At 46.1% G+C, this 16512-nt stretch overlaps 2 protein-coding genes and 3 long non-coding RNA genes across 10 annotated transcripts in view; 2 read left to right on the top strand and 3 right to left on the bottom strand.

Annotated features, from left to right (window-relative positions):
- RCCD1 (RCC1 domain containing 1) overlaps positions 1 to 1166 on the top strand; it is a 24749-nt gene extending 23583 nt beyond the window's left edge. Inside the window, exon 9 of the transcript XR_016508461.1 lies at positions 1104 to 1166. The gene's annotated coding sequence lies outside the window, so the exon portion shown is untranslated. The remainder of the gene's footprint in view (positions 1 to 1103) is intronic.
- The window catches only part of SEC11A (SEC11 homolog A, signal peptidase complex subunit), an 18874-nt gene extending 16097 nt beyond the window's left edge, over positions 1 to 2777 (bottom strand). Inside the window, exon 1 of one of the 3 annotated variants that reach the window (XM_090263711.1) lies at positions 2593 to 2777. In XM_090263711.1, the coding sequence (XP_090119837.1) occupies positions 2593 to 2643 (51 nt within the window). In that variant the 5' untranslated portion in view covers positions 2644 to 2777. The remainder of the gene's footprint in view (positions 1 to 2592) is intronic. The other 2 variants (XM_090263712.1, XM_090263714.1) reach the window with 2 other exon arrangements.
- Positions 2694 to 15312, top strand: LOC149992123 (uncharacterized). Of its 2 annotated transcripts, XR_016508465.1 has the most exons (5): positions 2694 to 3548; positions 3648 to 3769; positions 11361 to 11472; positions 14123 to 14294; positions 14469 to 15312. It is a non-coding gene; the product is annotated as an uncharacterized LOC149992123 (long non-coding RNA). The 2 variants fall into 2 exon arrangements; XR_016508466.1 differs by lacking the exons at positions 11361 to 11472; positions 14123 to 14294; positions 14469 to 15312 and adding exons at positions 7021 to 7125; positions 7976 to 8036 and having other exon boundaries at positions 2806 to 3548.
- On the bottom strand, positions 8714 to 10737 carry LOC149992124 (uncharacterized). Its single transcript, XR_016508444.1, has 2 exons — positions 10562 to 10737; positions 8714 to 10343 (listed from the first exon to the last, which is right to left on the bottom strand). It is a non-coding gene; the product is annotated as an uncharacterized LOC149992124 (long non-coding RNA).
- On the bottom strand, positions 10775 to 16512 carry LOC149992122 (uncharacterized). Of its 3 annotated transcripts, none has more exons than XR_016508463.1 (4): positions 16453 to 16512; positions 16106 to 16324; positions 13347 to 14952; positions 10775 to 10911 (listed from the first exon to the last, which is right to left on the bottom strand). It is a non-coding gene; the product is annotated as an uncharacterized LOC149992122 (long non-coding RNA). The 3 variants fall into 3 exon arrangements; XR_016508464.1 differs by lacking the exon at positions 10775 to 10911 and having other exon boundaries at positions 12863 to 13455; positions 14775 to 14952; XR_016508462.1 differs by lacking the exon at positions 10775 to 10911 and having other exon boundaries at positions 12863 to 14952.

Below are 16512 nucleotides of genomic sequence, written 5' to 3'. Positions count from 1 at the left end.
TCTCCATCCCTTTCTCCCTTCCTTCCCCTCGCTCTAAAAATAAATCATTTATAAATTAGTACAATTAAATTACATTAAAAACAAAGGTAAAAAATATTCTAAGTTCATGAGTTCCTAATGATTTCACTACATTTTATTATTATCTACGTTCTTGAGGTTATTTCTTCTACTTTACCCATAAGGTAGAAATCACAGTCGCATGCTACCATGTCTCCTCCTAATTCCATACCCAATGATGTCACGTTAGCAGTTTGAAATCAGCCCTCTTGGGAGTACTGACACGACAGAAATAGGCAAATTCTACAAATCAGGACTTCACAGATTAAGAAAAGTTTCAGGAAAATGGTCATCTGACACTCCAGTAAAGGAAAAAAGACAAATAAAATGGTATGTAACAGCTCAAAGGACTTTGGAGATCACATAATATTCAAGGGCAGTCTACCAAGGCTCAAAAAGAACACAAGGGAAGTTCAAAAGACAGTTAACCACAAAAGGTTGGGACAGAACAATGTTCACAGAGACACTGATACGAAATGAGTAGTAGGAAAAGCAAACTGGGACAAGACCGAAACAGTGCGAGATGGCAGGCTGTAAAGACGCTGGGACTTTCTGAAAGGCTTTTCTAAGAAAATGGGGAGCTTCCGCAAGTCTGAGGGGCAGGAGGGGGGATTAATCTGGCAATACTGAGTGGGACGCAGTGAAACCCTTTATTTCTGAAAACTGTGAAACAGACCCCCAAAATGAGGTTACCTATAACAAACAAAAGCCTTGAGTAAGGCATTAAAAATCAATTATAGCTCAAAGCTCAAAAGAATACATACTCCATGACTCCATTTATATAAAATGAGAAAAATCAAAACTGTGGTTGCCAAGTGCTAGACGGGAGAAACCACAAAGGGACACAGGGGTCTTAGAGGGGACAGAAATGCTCTATGTCTTGATTGTGCTGGTTGTATGTAACTAGAGAAACTTATCAAACCATATATTAAATGGATGGATATACTTAGTGTACTAAAATATTCCTCTATGAACCTGATTAGAAAAAAAACCAGAACAATTACAACTCGAACATATTAATCAGATATTTGACGCTATGTATTTAGGTTTTAATGGAAAAGTTATGCGATGACAGCAGTTTTAGAGAAGTAAGAACAAACTTTCTAGTTTCCCGTTCTTCATGTGATGAGCTCCCAGTGTCCACAGTCACTGTCAATCCTTTATCCCGGAAGTTACGTGCAGGTAAGACCTTAATTCATTACTTGCCCTCACCCCATTCCCACGCTATCCAGTTCCTCCCGTTTCCTCCTCACAACCGCTGGGGAGTTGTCCGTTTTCTTTATCTGTGTAATGGGGATAACATTACCTGTCTCACGGGTATGTAGAGCACTTTACCCATAGCAAGAGCTCAAAACAAGTAATGTTTGGTCTTGAACATTTTCTAAACATTTACATCTCTTATTTACCTTAGCCTCGTACAATAAACAGTAAACCCCAAATAAGTATTTCTTCAGAGAGGTCTGTGGGACCTAGAAATTCAGATGTAGGTGAAAGTGACGCTATGCAACATGGGAGATTCTGAAGTGTTATCTCAAAGCCATGACCGTTTTGTGCAACCGGAAAAGTAGGATCAGTTGTGACTGAAGGAATTAAGAAACGTGTCTTAGTGAAGATGACACTGAGCTGAAGTCTGAAGACGGCTAAGGGCAGGTTGCATATCTGCTTCCCTAAATGGCAGAAATGCTGTAAAAGAGAAGTCCAAGAGCAAAGTCGTTCACAGGGACATCAGGGTAATTCTGTGAAAAGGCCGGAGGCAAGCAAAACGGGACTCTACAGACACGCTGGGTGCGAGCGAGAAAAGGAGCCACTTTTCCTGATCCCCGAGTAATCACAACAGCATTCCCTGTGCCGTCTGGAGGAGGATCTGTAAGTTCACGGCAGGGTCGGGTGTAAGGACAAAATCGGACCTAAATGTCGAGGGAAGTTCCGGTGCTGCTAACGTTGGGCGGGACCCCCGAGGATTCTGAGGGCTGCCCCCTCGATGCGGACCGGACCGGAGGGCAGGGGAGCACCTGTTCCAGTTCCGCTCGGCGGGGGTCCCACGAAAAGGTCGGCGCAGGCCGCTGCGGCCCAGGAGCACTAGAAGGGTCGCGACCGGCTACGGTGGGGCCTGCAACCGCCTTTCCGGGCATCCCAGCACCAGCCGACTGCCCAGTCTAGTCTCCGGAGCCCATGGGCAGCCGCGGCGACTGGAGAAAGCCCGAGGCTGCCGCCCTACCGAGGCTAAAACGTCAGGCATCACCAACTCCCAATCGCAAGGCGCCCCCGGTTTCCCTCTGCCGCTGCCTCACGGAGAGGAACAGAAGGAGAAGACTCGGCTTCCCGCTCCGCGCCGAGCAGGGCTGGAATCAGCCCGGGGATAAAAGCGGGAGGGGGCGGACGAAGCGACCTCTGGCCTCAGACCCCACAAATAGGGTGTCCACGCGCCAGATCGCTCAGGCCCTCCCCCAGGGTCCCCGAGGCCCGCGGGAGCCCGCAGTGGCAGCGGCGAAGGGACAAGGGAAGCCTGAAGAGACAGCGGACCGCTAACCTCACCTGCCGCTTGTTCATCCGTCGCACATCGTCCAAAAAATCTAGAGACAGCATGGTGCGGCCGGGGCGGGGAGTGTGAGAGAAAGAGGGAGGGAGAGCCCCACGGCGGAGAAGGTACAATGTGACCCGCAGACGGAACGACTGACGCCGGGCTGAGCTCCCACTGGACAGGACCCGGCCGCGCGCTCACTTCCGCTTCCGGGGCGGCAACCGGCGTGGCCCGCCCCTCCGCTGCGCTGAGCGGACAAAGGGACTCGCAACCTTCCCGATCCAGCCTCGCTGCCAGGCCTCGGGGCGGGAGGGCTCTGCCGCTCCGCACCTCGCCTGCCGAGAACCTGAGAACCTAGCGGAGCCCACTTCCGCGCTTGGCCCCCCAGCCCCCTCAAGGCGGGGGTTATAAGGGAGGCCGCCTTGCAACTTCCGGAAGGCGGGCGTCCGTGCACGCCTGGCCAATGGAGAGCCGTGTCTCTGTCATCTGAGGGCCGAAGCGGCCCCTGAGTGGCCGGCGCGGTTCAACCGCCGGTCTGGGTGGTCGCTGGGCCTCGCGGTCTCGAGTGGGGCGGGCCTCCTGCGCTAAGGGAAACTGACAGCTGAGGTGGTTTCATAAGTGCTTTTCCCGTAAAGGTGTAGCATGGAAGACACTTTGAAAGCGCTGCCCGAATCGTTAAAGTTTAAGAAACTCTTGGTTGGAGAGAAAACCTAGTACGATTAGAAAGCAACCAAAGCCTGCAACAGGGTGGTGAGATCACCGGTGGTGCGAGTAGTCAAGAAGTCTTGTTTTTCCCGAACTTGACCCCATTAATGGGATCTGACTGCCTCCAGGAGCTCTTCCTCCTGCACCTTGATATGACCCGTCCCCCGCTGCCTTATGTCACACTACGCCCCAAACAGCCTTTGCTTTGACGAGCTGAAGCTCCTAATACGCACCAAAGACAAGAAGGAACAGAGCTAGCCTCTTGGTATTATTTTTATTTCTGTCTTTTTCAAAATACTGTATGTCTCACATTGGGGGACAAGGCACTTCTTACTAACCTGTTTACCTCCCCCCCCGCCCCCAGGACCTCACATGAAATAAACACTCAAACGTTGTTGAATGAATGGACGTCTTAGAGCCCAGAAGGCCCCGCCCTCCCAGACAGAGGCATCAAGCAAGACTCTTGATAGGATTATCCTCACTCAGGTCAGTGGGGATGGTGGCTCTCGGTGCTTGCTCAAGCCTGAAAGAGAATTTATCAAATTAAAAAGCAGAAGATAATAGCCTGTAGTCCTCACTTGCAGCAGGGGGGAAAAAAAGTATCTATATGAAAGGAGACAACAAATTAAGGTACAACTGCTAGCCTATACATGCTATAGAAACTCAAAGAAAAAGGATCTTCCAGGCATAGCCTTAGGCAAGCAGACTTCTGAGGGAAGCTGGGCCACAGCTGGGCCAGGGTTGCCTTACAAAAGAGGAAGCAGAAGGTGAAGCACAGATAAGAAATGGGGTTAGGTGTGGGGAGGTGGCTAACTCTCAGGCTTCCTTTCCATCTGGGAGCTTACAATCTTGAGGACAAGACAGACTGAGCAAGAAATAATTGGAGTGAAAATAATGCATTACAAAGGAATAGGTCCGGGAAGGATTAATATAAACTGGGTAGAGCTGGAAAGGCTTAATGAGGTTTCTTTGCAGTGCTGGGGAGGAAACAGTGTCACTTATGAAAATAATTCAGATATTTAGGACAGGTGATCCCAGACTAGATAAAGACATAAAGCCTAAAGAATTAAAATTTCCAAATGTGGGACTCCGACATGCTATTTTCTCTGCCCACTGGCCTGCCAATCTTCCCAACACATTGCTTTTGGACTCCATCAAGTGCAATGGCATGTCTGGTATTTTCCTTCATATATAGACTGCTGGCCTGCCTAAAGGAGGCACCTTATTATTGAGATTAAGTCAGACCTACTTGGCTTTGAATCACAGATCAACCACTCTCTAAACTGTGTGATCTTGGGCCAATCCTCAATTTTCTGGTGTGTAAAGTGAGAATGAAAAATGATTGACAACATTTGAAGATTAAACAAGATAGTACACGTTAACACAGCAATTGCCACAATGGATGACAAATGCTAAGTGCACAGTAAATGTTCATAGTCATTGAAAACAAGAAGTGGATTCAAACTGATATCCAAATGCTCAGGATTAAGGCAGTCAGTCATTACAATTGAGCCCTGGTTCAGGGCGTCTACCAGCAGAAGCAAAATCCACTCCATTTTTTAAAACGCTACTCAAAATAACCACGATCTCACCAGTTTCTCCTTGTCCTTGTGAATGAAGGAAGTGGTGAGTGGAAGGAGAAGGTCCCCTTCTGACCCTGCTGGGAAAGGAAGTGGCCCAGGTGTACCAGGGCAGGCCACACTGGAAGCTTAGCTCTTCCCTGGCACACTCTCTCCGAAGGTTCTCATCCACTATTTCCACAATGGAACACTACTCGGCCATTAAAAAAAAAAGAAAGAAAAAACTTTACCAGTGGCGACAGTATGGATGACCTGGAGCACATGATGCTAAGTGAAATAAGCCATTCAGAGAAAGACAAATAGCACATGATTTCACTCATATGTGGAATCTAATGAACAAATTGAACTAACAAGGAAAATGGGGACAGACTTAGAGATGGAGAGCAGGATGACAGCTAATTGGGGCGGGGGAGGTTAAGGTGTGGAGGGACTGAGCAGAAAGGAAAAAGGACTCGTGGACGTGGAAAACAGCGTGGTGATTGCTGGGGAGAGGGGGGTATAAGGGGAGTAAAAGGTAATATAGAAAAAATACCATAAAGATTAAATTTAAAAAATAAAAATAAAAATGCAGCAGCTCTGTGTAACATGGAGAGTCAGGAAGAACTCTCATTCCCCAAAATCAAAGGTGTCTTCTCTGCAGAGAGATTACTAGTGTCACTCAAGTCCCCCTGGAGGATTTTTGGAGAGCTCTCTTTCCGAAGTCCAGGACAGCTGCAGAGGCAGCTGGGGGAAGGAAGCACCAGCCTTCTGCGGTGGAATGTGTGTCTCTGTGGTGGGGGGTGGGAGTCGCCAATTTCCTGTTCGGCCAGTTCTGAAGTAGCTAAAAGAAGGGGCCTTGCTGTTTGTTTTGTAAGTTCTTAGAGGGCAGAGAGCTATGTGGTGAATCCGGGGGTCCTGCGGGTGATGGGCCTAGAGTAGAGGCAACCTGAGCCTCTCCCCTGTAACCCGGGCTCCTACCTCCAGTCACTGGGGACTTGCTTTTTCGACTTTTGCATCTTAGAGCTTAATGACAGGGGATTGGCTCCTCTTGATAGCTTAAGGGATCCTATGGGAATCTGTTGAGGCAATGAATCATGCAGGAAATGTGGCTTGTGTAAATCTGGATTTGAACATAATGCTCTCTTAATGCAACCACATTCAAAGATGTGATCATTAGCAATCATACGTGAGCTTAAGTTAATAAAAAACATTTACCTAAGGCTTCTATGGTGCTTGTGTTGGAAGGCATGATTTGGCCACTGGCTGCCTCAGGAACTCACTCCTGACCTTCCCCACCAACCCTTCACCCTGCGGTCCTGGTTAATCAGGTGAGCTCTTCCCCTTAGCAGCTGTGATGCTAGACACGCGACAGTTCCTTTCTGTGCCTCAGTTTCTTTATCTGTACACAGGGATTGTGGCATCTAGCGATTTCATGGACATCAAGTGAGGTAAGAATGTAAACTGGAATAGAGCCTGACTCTTGGTAAATAATGGTTACTATTATAGGAATGTCCTCAGGCAGGATAGCAGGAAACTAGGAAAATTCCTTGGCAAGTGAAATGGGGAAACTGAGATAGAGCCGATTCTAACTAGTCCGATTCACACCGCGGTCCTAACCTAGCAGGACCACTCCCTTAGGCATTAAGCCCTCAGAACAATGAAGTTCTGACCCACAGCAAGGAATCTTTGGAACAAAGCCTGGGGTCTGTTGACCACGAGGACACAGTTGTGTGTCAGCTCCAGGCCCTGAAAAGCAGTAAAACCAGATGAAGTGAGGCTGCAGCCTCGGGCATCAGCACCAGAGGCAATAACCAGTGACCCACCTTAGCCAGACCAGGACTCTCAAAAGGACACACCTGGAAAGCTGATATTCTATTGAGATCCCCTGAGACCGCCCCTAAAACCCCTGCCTATAAACCCTTAAGGCAAAGGACCCAGTATGCCCACGGTTTCTTTAGAGCAGGCCCTCGTTTCCTAAGGTATGTATCTGCGTTTTCTTTCCCCAAAGGCCCTCCTTCTGCCTCTAACTTGTGTCCTGAGTCCACGCAGCCCAGCTAGCTCACTTCTGTCTCTGTGACTTTCTTTCTAAAGGGCCGAGGCAGCCATGCCTAAGCTCTCTGCTGTTGCTGTGATCTTGCCTCTTCCGTCTTAAGCCCTTCTTTGTTTTACTGTCCGCAGCTTCAGTAAACGTCCTCTCAAAATCACCAGGACTCAAGTTGTGAAATCTTTCCTGCACCAAGTCAAGAAGCAAGAGCCCACATCACCACTACTGTTTCTACCTGCGTAAGCATCATCTTCTGTGGGAAGGAAGCCCACCCAGCTCTCCCCAGGACAGGGCTCTTATCCCTTCCTTAGGTCCACTCCTGGAGTTCACATGTACTTTCTTAAGTCCTTGACCACACGGGACTTCAATCCTGTTCAATTTTCTGAATCAAATCATAAGGCATTGAGCGAGATTTGACATAACCTGAAAAGAACATTACCACTATATAAGAGATTCTTGCTTTTATAAAGAATAGCTCATTAACCCACTTGAGTCTGGAACTAGTGAACTAGTGAACTGAACTGGTGAGGTAATATTTCTGGGGTGGAGTACTTCCTAGGCTGGGCCAGCCTATTCCAGATTTGTCAACATCCTGCCTTCCAACTCCCACTGGTACGTAGGCTGCCAGAGAAGACATATCAGCCTGACCTCTCACCCTGGACGCCCCAACACTGCTGTTAGTCCCACAAAAGGCTTCCAAGCCTTCCCTACAGCTGCTCTTTCTGCCTCGAGCATTCCCCAGTCCCCCTCCCCCTTCCTTTTCTTAGACATTCTTTCTCTTCTCCGCCCTCCAAGGCTTCTCTTATCTCCCAAGATGGGAAAACTATTTTCCTAGGTAGCCGCTCAGCCCCTTATCGTGCCCCATCGCACTTACTACATTTTATTATAATTATAGATCTCCTTTTTCTGCTGAATTGTAGGTTCACAAGCCAGGAAATATGCCTGTAAAACTAGCCCTAGGCACAGTCCCCGACCCATAGCTGATGTTTAGTAACTGTTAAGAGAAACAATGAAATGAATAAACACAGGGAAGGAATGTTTGGTAGCAAGCACCTGCATTTCATTCCCCTCCCTTTTTATCTTCTCAAGGGATTCTCTGCGCCCCAGGGGGAGAAAAAGCCACCTCAGGCGCAGGAAGAAAACTGACTGGGAGAGCTGGATCTGAAGCATTGAAAAATTCCAACTGGAGACTCAGAATATGAGCGTTTTCTCCGTTTCCTTCAAAATCCAGCCTTGCCCCATTCAACACGTTTTGAGAAAAAGAGAAAGGTAAAGAAAATACAGACAAAACACTTTAATGCCAGAATGTGAAGTATGGTTTTCTCTAAGCCTGAGCTGTCTGACACAAAAGCCCTATGGGCCGCTGAGCTCCTGAAATGGGGCTAGTCCGGATTGAGATGAATTATAAAATACACCCTACAGCTTGCAGATTTAGCATGAAAAAGGGAATTTATACAATGATTAGTCATACTGATTACAAGTGGAAATACTACTTTGATATATTGAGTTAAAGAAAAAATAAGATACATTAAATTTAACTTCCCCAGTTTCTTTTCTGTATTCAGTACGGTTTCCGTGGGCCTGTGAGGTTCATTTGCAAGCTGGATCAGACGGCTACCTGCTTTCTGCTCAGATCTGCTTTTTTTCAGTCTTTCCCTGGTCAATTAGTCAACTACATGCCCTTGAACCCTGGCATTCTCTCCACTGCCTTTGGTGTGATCTCTGGGGACTAGACCTTGTGTGGCAACAGGGTCTGCGCCCGTGTGTCCTGATCTTGGGTCCCGTTTGCCCAGTTACCACCACAGCTCGTAGTTTCTGTCTCTGGCCTTCGCCTGCAACCTGACCACAACACTACTCCGTTCCCTTTGGCCTGTGGTTTGGTCTTTTTTTTTTTTCCTCCTCTGTGTTCATTGCATATGGAAGTTTGGCAAAAAGAGATCAGGTTTGTTCTTTATACAGAGGTTCTGAAGTCACCTATGGGAAAATGTTGATAGATGAGAAATACTCCACAAAATGCTTCCAGATGATAATTATAGTAAACAACTTGTTAATGTGTGCCAAGTGTCTTCTCCATTCCCCTGAATGAAGGGAAGACTGATTTTCCCACGAAGCAACTGTCTGGGTAGAGGGTTGGGTGAATCTGCTGGCCACACAAATGTGCTGCGTCTTCAGCTGGAACTGTCTCGGCCACGGCCAATTAATTCTCTCACCACAGAAAGGTCAGCGAAGCTCTCTGGCCAGAGTTTTCTTCTATGTAAAGCGATGCTTTCTCAGCTTTGAAAGTCCACATATTGAGTGGGAAGGAGAGTAATTCTAAATAAGCGCAGATCTTTAGCACAAATGTCCCTTCCAACTCTTCCTCCTTCTCTCAGTGCCCACAGAAGCACTCCTCCCTCTCCTGAGTTGTGCTGGCTTCTCTGCTTGTCTGTGGTATAAAAATGTATCTATGAGGTAGGGCCCAAAAAACCAGAATTACTTTCTGGAGGATGGGCCCCATGTAGTACAGGCTTCCCCCACTAGGTGAGTGTTCTAGGAACCCGCCTGTATCAGTGCACCAGCTGGTGGTATTGTGAGAGGCTGAGTTTGGCTTCAGTGATTTTTGTTGAAGACGCTTTCAACATGTTTGCCCATTTCATGATGGGGGATTGACGAGCGCACCTGCCCACACTGCGCTGAGCATTCAGCAGTTCTTGACCAAAAAATGGCATGACTCCCATGCCCCACCCTCCCTATTCACCCGATCTCACCCTCGGTGACGGGATGAAAAAAGTTCTCAAAGGGAAACGTTTTGCCCCGTGGAAGAGGTGAAACAAAAAACAGCAGCAGCACTAACAGGCATCAAAATCGACGGGATCTCTCCCACCTTCAAAAAAAACCTTTCTTGCCCTCACTTCCTCTTGTTAGTTACTGCCTTCTTTCTCCTCTCCCATTTCAGCTAACGTTCTTGAAATCGGGCCCATGTGGTCTGCTTCCTCCTCTTGCTTGTCCCTCAGGCTTCTGCCTTACGGCTCTGCAGAGAGCTCCCGCATGCCCAGAATGCTAAGTGCTTTCTGCGAATGTAGGATTCCCTTAAAGAGGAGCGTGGTGGTAGCGCTGTCTCCATAAAATGCCTACTAAGCACAAGTCGCTTTTTGGATAGTTATTCCAGCTCACCTGTCAGGGGTATCACATCAAACGGATGGGCTCCGAGTCTGTGCTCTTGCCCACCATGCCCCTGTGGCCCGCCGCACTCCACGCTGAACAGGGTTGTTCTCAGCACTCAGCAGTGCCTTCCTTGCACACAGCGGGAGATCGATAAATATGCCTGAACGAATGAGTACATTTTGCTACCATGGTTCAGGTTCTTCTCTCTCTCTTAGAACTCACCCATCAGCGGGTTCTTAACAAGTGCACGGGCTTCCGTTTATGTCTCTCTTTCTCAAAGAAGGTATCATTTTCATGAGTTTTTCATAGGAGTCTGTGCCCAAAAACGAAGTTAGTAAGGCGGTGATTCATTCATTTTTGTCTCCAGTTTCATTTTCACCAACCTCCTCCCCCTCCATCCTGTACATCACCAGATGTTAATGTTTTGTTTTAATTTTGTAACTCGTAAAAACACAAATAACTTCCCTGTCCCTGAAAATTCCTGCCCGCCTTCCCTGCTGACTGCATCCGAGAGAAAAATCAAAGACTTGCCTCAACAGCCAGCATGTTCAGTCATCGAGCCCCAGTACTGTCGCCTGGTTTTCTCCTCTGTTCCAGTCCAACTGGTCTTCTTATAATTTCAAAACTTCTGTCCCAATCCAGCTTCCAGTAGTTCATTCAATAATGTATATGTGACATTCCCAGTCTGCGCCAGGAACTACGCCTGGGCCTGAGAACACAGTGATAAATACAGTACAGTCCTTACCCTTGGGAAACCATCTGTCCAGTTTGGGAGAGATGGGAAAACTAAATCCCCCCCAAATGGGATGACAAACTATTCAAAGAAGTTTATTCCTTCTTGGAGGTAGGATGGAGCCAAGCGTAATGGAGGCTTGCTCTTTCTTCTTTTTCAAGATTTTATTTATTTATTTTTAGAGAGAGGGGAAGGGAGGGAGACAGAGAGGGAGAGAAACATTGATCAGCTGCCTTTTACCCCCAACTGCAGACCTGGCCTGCAACCCAGGCATGTGCCCTGACCAGGAATCGAACTGGCGACCTTCTAGTTTGCTGGATGACATCCAACCCACTGAGCCACACCAGTCAGGAAAGCACTGGAGAATTTTAAGCAGGGAGCTGTCATGATTCAGTTCAGGAATATTCTTGCAGCAAGGTGGAGGATTGTTCAGAGGGTGCTGGACGCAGGAAGATCAACGAGGACTTTACAATCTCAGTCCAGGACAGAAATACTGAAGGCCTAATTTACGCTGGGCAAGTGTGGTCTAAATCAAGAGATTTTAAAGTTGAATGGGCATAATTTTATTTCCCTGTTCTCTTGTGCTTTTCTTTATAGCATGTATCACCCTTGACATACTTATTCATCTGTTGTTTCCCCACCAGCATGTAAACTCTAGGAGGAAAGGGATGTTTATTTTGTTCCCTCAACCCTCCAGGGCACATGACAGGTAAGAAACAATTACTTATTTTTAAGATTTTATGTATGTATTTATTTATTTTCAGAGAGAGAAGAAAGGAGGGAGACAGGCAGAGAAACATTGTGGTGTGAGATGGGTTGCTTCTCACGTACCCCCAACCAGGGACCTGGCCCACTACCCAGGCACCTGCCCTGACTGGGAATCACACCACAGCCTTTTAGTTCACAGGCCGGTGCTCAACCCACTGAGCCACACCAGCCACTGAACTAAACAATTAGTTGTTCAAGGTCTGAAGTGTAGCTAGGAAGGAGAAAGCTAGGGTAATATCAAAAGAAGGGAAGAATGTCTGAAGTGCTGGCCTAATGTAGCTCATCCATATCTCCTATAATCTCTTCCAGAGCTCAGACTCTGGCTTAGTTTCATCAACCGAACAGGTTCCCCCTCCTGGCCCTTGTCCTTATCTCAGCCTGAGTTAACAATCTCTCCTGACCTTTTACCTAACCTACCCTGCCTGCTCTCTGGCTATCTCCACTTTGCATCTCTAAAAATCCTGGTTTTCCAGGTTCCCTTAAGGTCTTTGGTCATGTGCCTAGACAGTTCTCACATTGTTCTAGGATCACGTACCTGCTCGGTATCTCTGCCTCTGTCCTCCAGACCCACTCTCCACCCTTTTGCAGGGCTGACTCTGAAGGATATCATCCTCTGGGCTGGCTGGGGTTCAGCCACTGGGGGGACCACAGGAGATCTGAGGTGGGGAAAGGGAGAGAGGGAGGGCGCACGAGCTGTGTTCCTCTAAGCTGCTGTTGGCCCTCCCTCCCATTCGACATTCAACTACTCCTCTCACTGAGCACCGGTTTCATCTCCTTGCCCCTTCGGGCCTACCTACTGTTGGTTGATAATGGCTTTTCAGCAGATGTTAGTCTTGGGGTGCTTCATGATCCCTTCCGGGTGTCCCTCACCCCTGCCACAACTGTGCATTCTGTCCAGGACATATTTTTGAGCCACAGCCATCTGTGTACTCTGATGCTGATCTTGGCTGATACAAAAGCAAAAAGGCAGATTCTATCTTTTTAAAAAGTTGAGCACTGCCTGGTGTGGCTCAGTGGATGAGCACCGGCCTGCAAAGCAAAAGGTCGCAAGTCTGGTTACTAGTCAGGGCACGTGCCTGGGATGCAGGCCAGGTACCTTGCTGGGGGCATGTGAGAGGCAAGCGATCCATGCATCTCTTGCACAGTGCTGTTTCTCTCTCTCTCTTTCTCCCTCCCTTCCCCTCTCTCTAAAACTAAATACATAAAATCCTTAAAAAATAAAAATTAAAAAAATTTTTTTAAAAATTTAACAAAATTTGAGATAGAAGCCACAAAATTCACTTGTTGTAACTGTAGGACTCAGTGGTTCTTAGTAAAATGAACAAATTGCATATTTTTTCATTTAATATGTAATTAACTGTTTTCCAAGTTACAATGTTGCACACCATAAGTTACTTGACCATTCATTTGTTTCAAACTTTCATTTTCACACAAAAGGATGCTGTAAATCCTGTGCGTGTGGCCATTCTCTTTGGGGAGGATTTCTCAAGGGAGAGTTTCTAGGAGTGATACTGATGAGTCAAGAGGGAGTCATCTCTCTATCAAGGCTCTTCAGAAGTACTCTCACATTGCTTTTTAGAAGGACTTTATCAATTCGCACTCTCCGGCTTTTCTGAATGTACCAACCGTATCATCTCATTAGCACTGGGAAGTACATAGGTATCTCTATACTTTGCTAAGGTACTAGGTGGTATTACCACTGGAACTTCTTTGATAGCCATTCCAATCCTAAGCCATTTAAGCCATTTTTAGCTAAATGGGAAGAGGCAGTGATTTTGAGGGCAGGGGGAGGGGAGAAGGTAAAGGGATTTGCACCTCAGTGTTCCTCCTTCTCCATCTGCCTCTGCATCCTGTTTGCATATCAGTTTCTCCCTCTTCAACTGAGCGGTGCATCTTCAGGGCCTAGCATGTGTCTGGCACTGTCCTGAATATCAATAAACATTTACAAAATGGACAAATCTTGGAAATATGTTAAAATATATGCACACACAGTTGGTCATACTAGTTTATGAGCATTCAGTTCTCTCTTAAAAAAATTTTTTTTTAATTGATTTGAGAGAGAGCGAGAAACGTCAATTTGTTGTTCCACTTACTTCTACATTCATTGGTTGTTGTTGATTCCTGTACGGGCCCTGACGGGGGATCAAACCCGCAACCTTGGCCTATCAGGATGATGCTCTTACCAACTGAGCTACCCAGCCAGGGCTATCAGTTCTCCTTTGAATGGAAGGACTCTCCGGAATCAACACTTTCTCTTCTCTGCCAATATGCAGATTGACTACCGCCCGAATGCCTTGGAGTGGAGGTTCATCTCTGGAATACCCACACATTTCTTCCTGCAAGTTAGGTTACGTGCCTAACAAGAGTCTGTCGGGTTCGGTCCCAAACTTGCTTATGACAACTGTACGCCAGAATATAATTAATTTCATTAAAATTTACGTAAACTGTTGAAACGTAAGTGTGAAAAGAAATAGTTGTTTCTGTGAAATGTCAGTTAAATGCTTTGGAAATATTAGCTAACGACATGTTGAAAATTACTATCAAACCAGATGTGCGTGAGATGATTACAAACATTTTTTTTTTTTTTTAAGATGGAGCCTCTACTTATATTACCTTGCAAGAAGCTTTAAGACCTCGGTCAACTTTAAAGAAACGACTTGGAAAGCATAGAAAATACATCATGGGTATGATTTAAGTAAGAAGAAGAGCTCAAGAATTCTAAGCTCAAAGAAGAGGTTTGGCCTGACATAGAAAAACTGGCAAGTGAGTTTTCCTAATAGGTTTTAAGTGAAAATAAAATGTTAAGATGTGTATATATCATTTTTAATAATTCACTACTTTAATATATTTTTCAAATTAACTGACCTTCTTTTGGGCCAGATCCAATTTGCTTGGGCAGGGATAAATCCTTATTTCCTAATCCTTTTGTTTTCATAGGAGGGCAGGTTGGGGAGAATTTGTCCTGGACCTTCTGGAAGACTTGCCTAATCGGTGAACTTAGATCTGGCTGCCCTCAAAGAGAGCGAAATCTTCTCTAATTAGACCTGGTTAAAGTTGCCAGACCTTGGCAAGGGGGAGGAAGGAGGATGAAGTTTCGGGGGACCTACTTTTAATTCAGGGAATATTAAAAACCTGATTGGTCATCATCCAAGCCCCATTCTTCAGTTTAGCCTAATGGGTAACAAAGTTGATATTCTTATCTTTTCATTCGTCCCAAACTTATAAGAAAGGAATGGCACTCACTGTCCCTGTAATATTCCAACAACGGTGGGTAAGATGGTCTCTATTGTGACAGTCAAGACACATTATTTTTTCTTTTACTTAGTCCGTGATGCTGTTCATTCAAACAAAAAGTTGCCTCGGTGTGCAGGTGGTAGTCTATAGTCTTGTACAAAGTCCAATCTGTATCTCAAGCTAGAAGCTAGACAAAGAAGAAAAGATTATGGGTCCTGAGAAATACTGTTATCAGGAAGCGTTTACTGAGAAGGGAAGAGGAACCCAAACAAGGCTCCTGCCAATCCTTCTCTGCCCTCCCCCACCACATCCTGAGAGTCCTACTTAAGATCACAGCCTGTACGGCCATTTAAATGAGAACTGCCAACACAGCAAGGAGTAGCCTAGTCTCCCCTCAGAGTGCTCTCAGGCATTTTGTCACCCTATGGCAGGTCATGAAATCAACGTAGTACGTCCTGGCCAGTATTTAAAAAGAAATAAAAATAATAAAGTTGAAACTATCAGCATGCAATGGGGTATACCTGTCAAAATAAAAATTTGCATTTTAACTACATGTGGTTTATTGTATATCTACTATATACTTCAATAAAGCAGTAAAAACACCCCAAAACTCCTTCTTAAAATAAAGATGGACTTGAAGTAGGGGGAAAAAAAAAAACAACCCATCAGCGTGCATTGCATAAAACAAGGATAATATTTCAGGAAACCTGTCTCAGAGATGTGCGTGTTTGTGCTCATGTGTGTGTACATTCTGGCTTGAGAAATGGAATGTATCTCTTATGGAGGCCCACAGTCAAAAAAGCTTGCAGAGAATATTATTTGGCTATAAAAAGGAAAATCCAGCCATTTTCAACACCGTGGGTGGATCTTGAGGGAAGATGGCAAGTGAAATAAGTCAGACAAAGACAAATACTGTAGGATCGCAGTTGCTTATGGAATCTTAAAAAAGCCAAGCGGGTATAAAGTGGTAAAAAAAAGTCTCTGAAGCAGTGGTTTAAGGCGCACATTTCTTCTTCCTTCTCTTTTTGCTCTTTGCTAATTTGCTCTGGAACTGCTGCCTTGGGGACTAAAACTTGTAATGAACAACCAGAAAGGCCAATTCTCACTCTGTGAACAGCTGGAATGCAAAAACGATTGCTCCTGCCTTATTGCTCTGAGTCAATCACATGTCCAAATACCACGGAGATAGGAGGGCTGAGCTCTAGAACCTCAGGAAGTAAGACGTGACAGGAAATTGTACTTCAAAATTTACCGACACAGTTCAAGTGCCAGCGGTGCTTCCCAGCTGGCCAATTACAAAGGGTTCAGATGGGCATCCCAGGACCACAGCCCTAACTTACCTTTCCAGGCTGACTTGCTTACTTAAGTCTTCTCCCTGTGCGCCAACCAAATTCTTGGTGCTCCCAGAACACTCCATCCATTTTTCATTCTGCATCCTGGTTCATCCTGTTCCGTAGGCCTTGGGCAGCCTCCTCAACTGGCCTGCCTCTGCTTGCCGTCGTCCCAGCCGCTCTTCAAAGACCCATGTCCAATTTCCTTGCCGGATTCCTAGTATCTTCCTTTTAAATCCCAAAAAGATCTTTTTATTTTTTATTTATTTTTTGATTTAAAAAAATTTGTTTTTCCTATTACAGTTGTCCCACTTTTTCCCCCACCAAAAATACCTTTTAAATAAATACTTTCTTGCCTTGGCCAGACGGCTCCGGTGGTTAGTGTCGGTCTGATGCACCAAGGTTGCGGGTTTGAT

Source organism: Furipterus horrens, unplaced genomic scaffold (genome assembly GCF_987537825.1).
Source record: "Furipterus horrens unplaced genomic scaffold, mFurHor1.1.pri manual_scaffold_16, whole genome shotgun sequence".
Taxonomy (NCBI): domain Eukaryota; kingdom Metazoa; phylum Chordata; class Mammalia; order Chiroptera; family Furipteridae; genus Furipterus; species Furipterus horrens.
The sequence above is the reverse complement of the archived record's forward strand: the minus strand, read 5'-3'. Positions and strand labels throughout refer to the sequence as shown.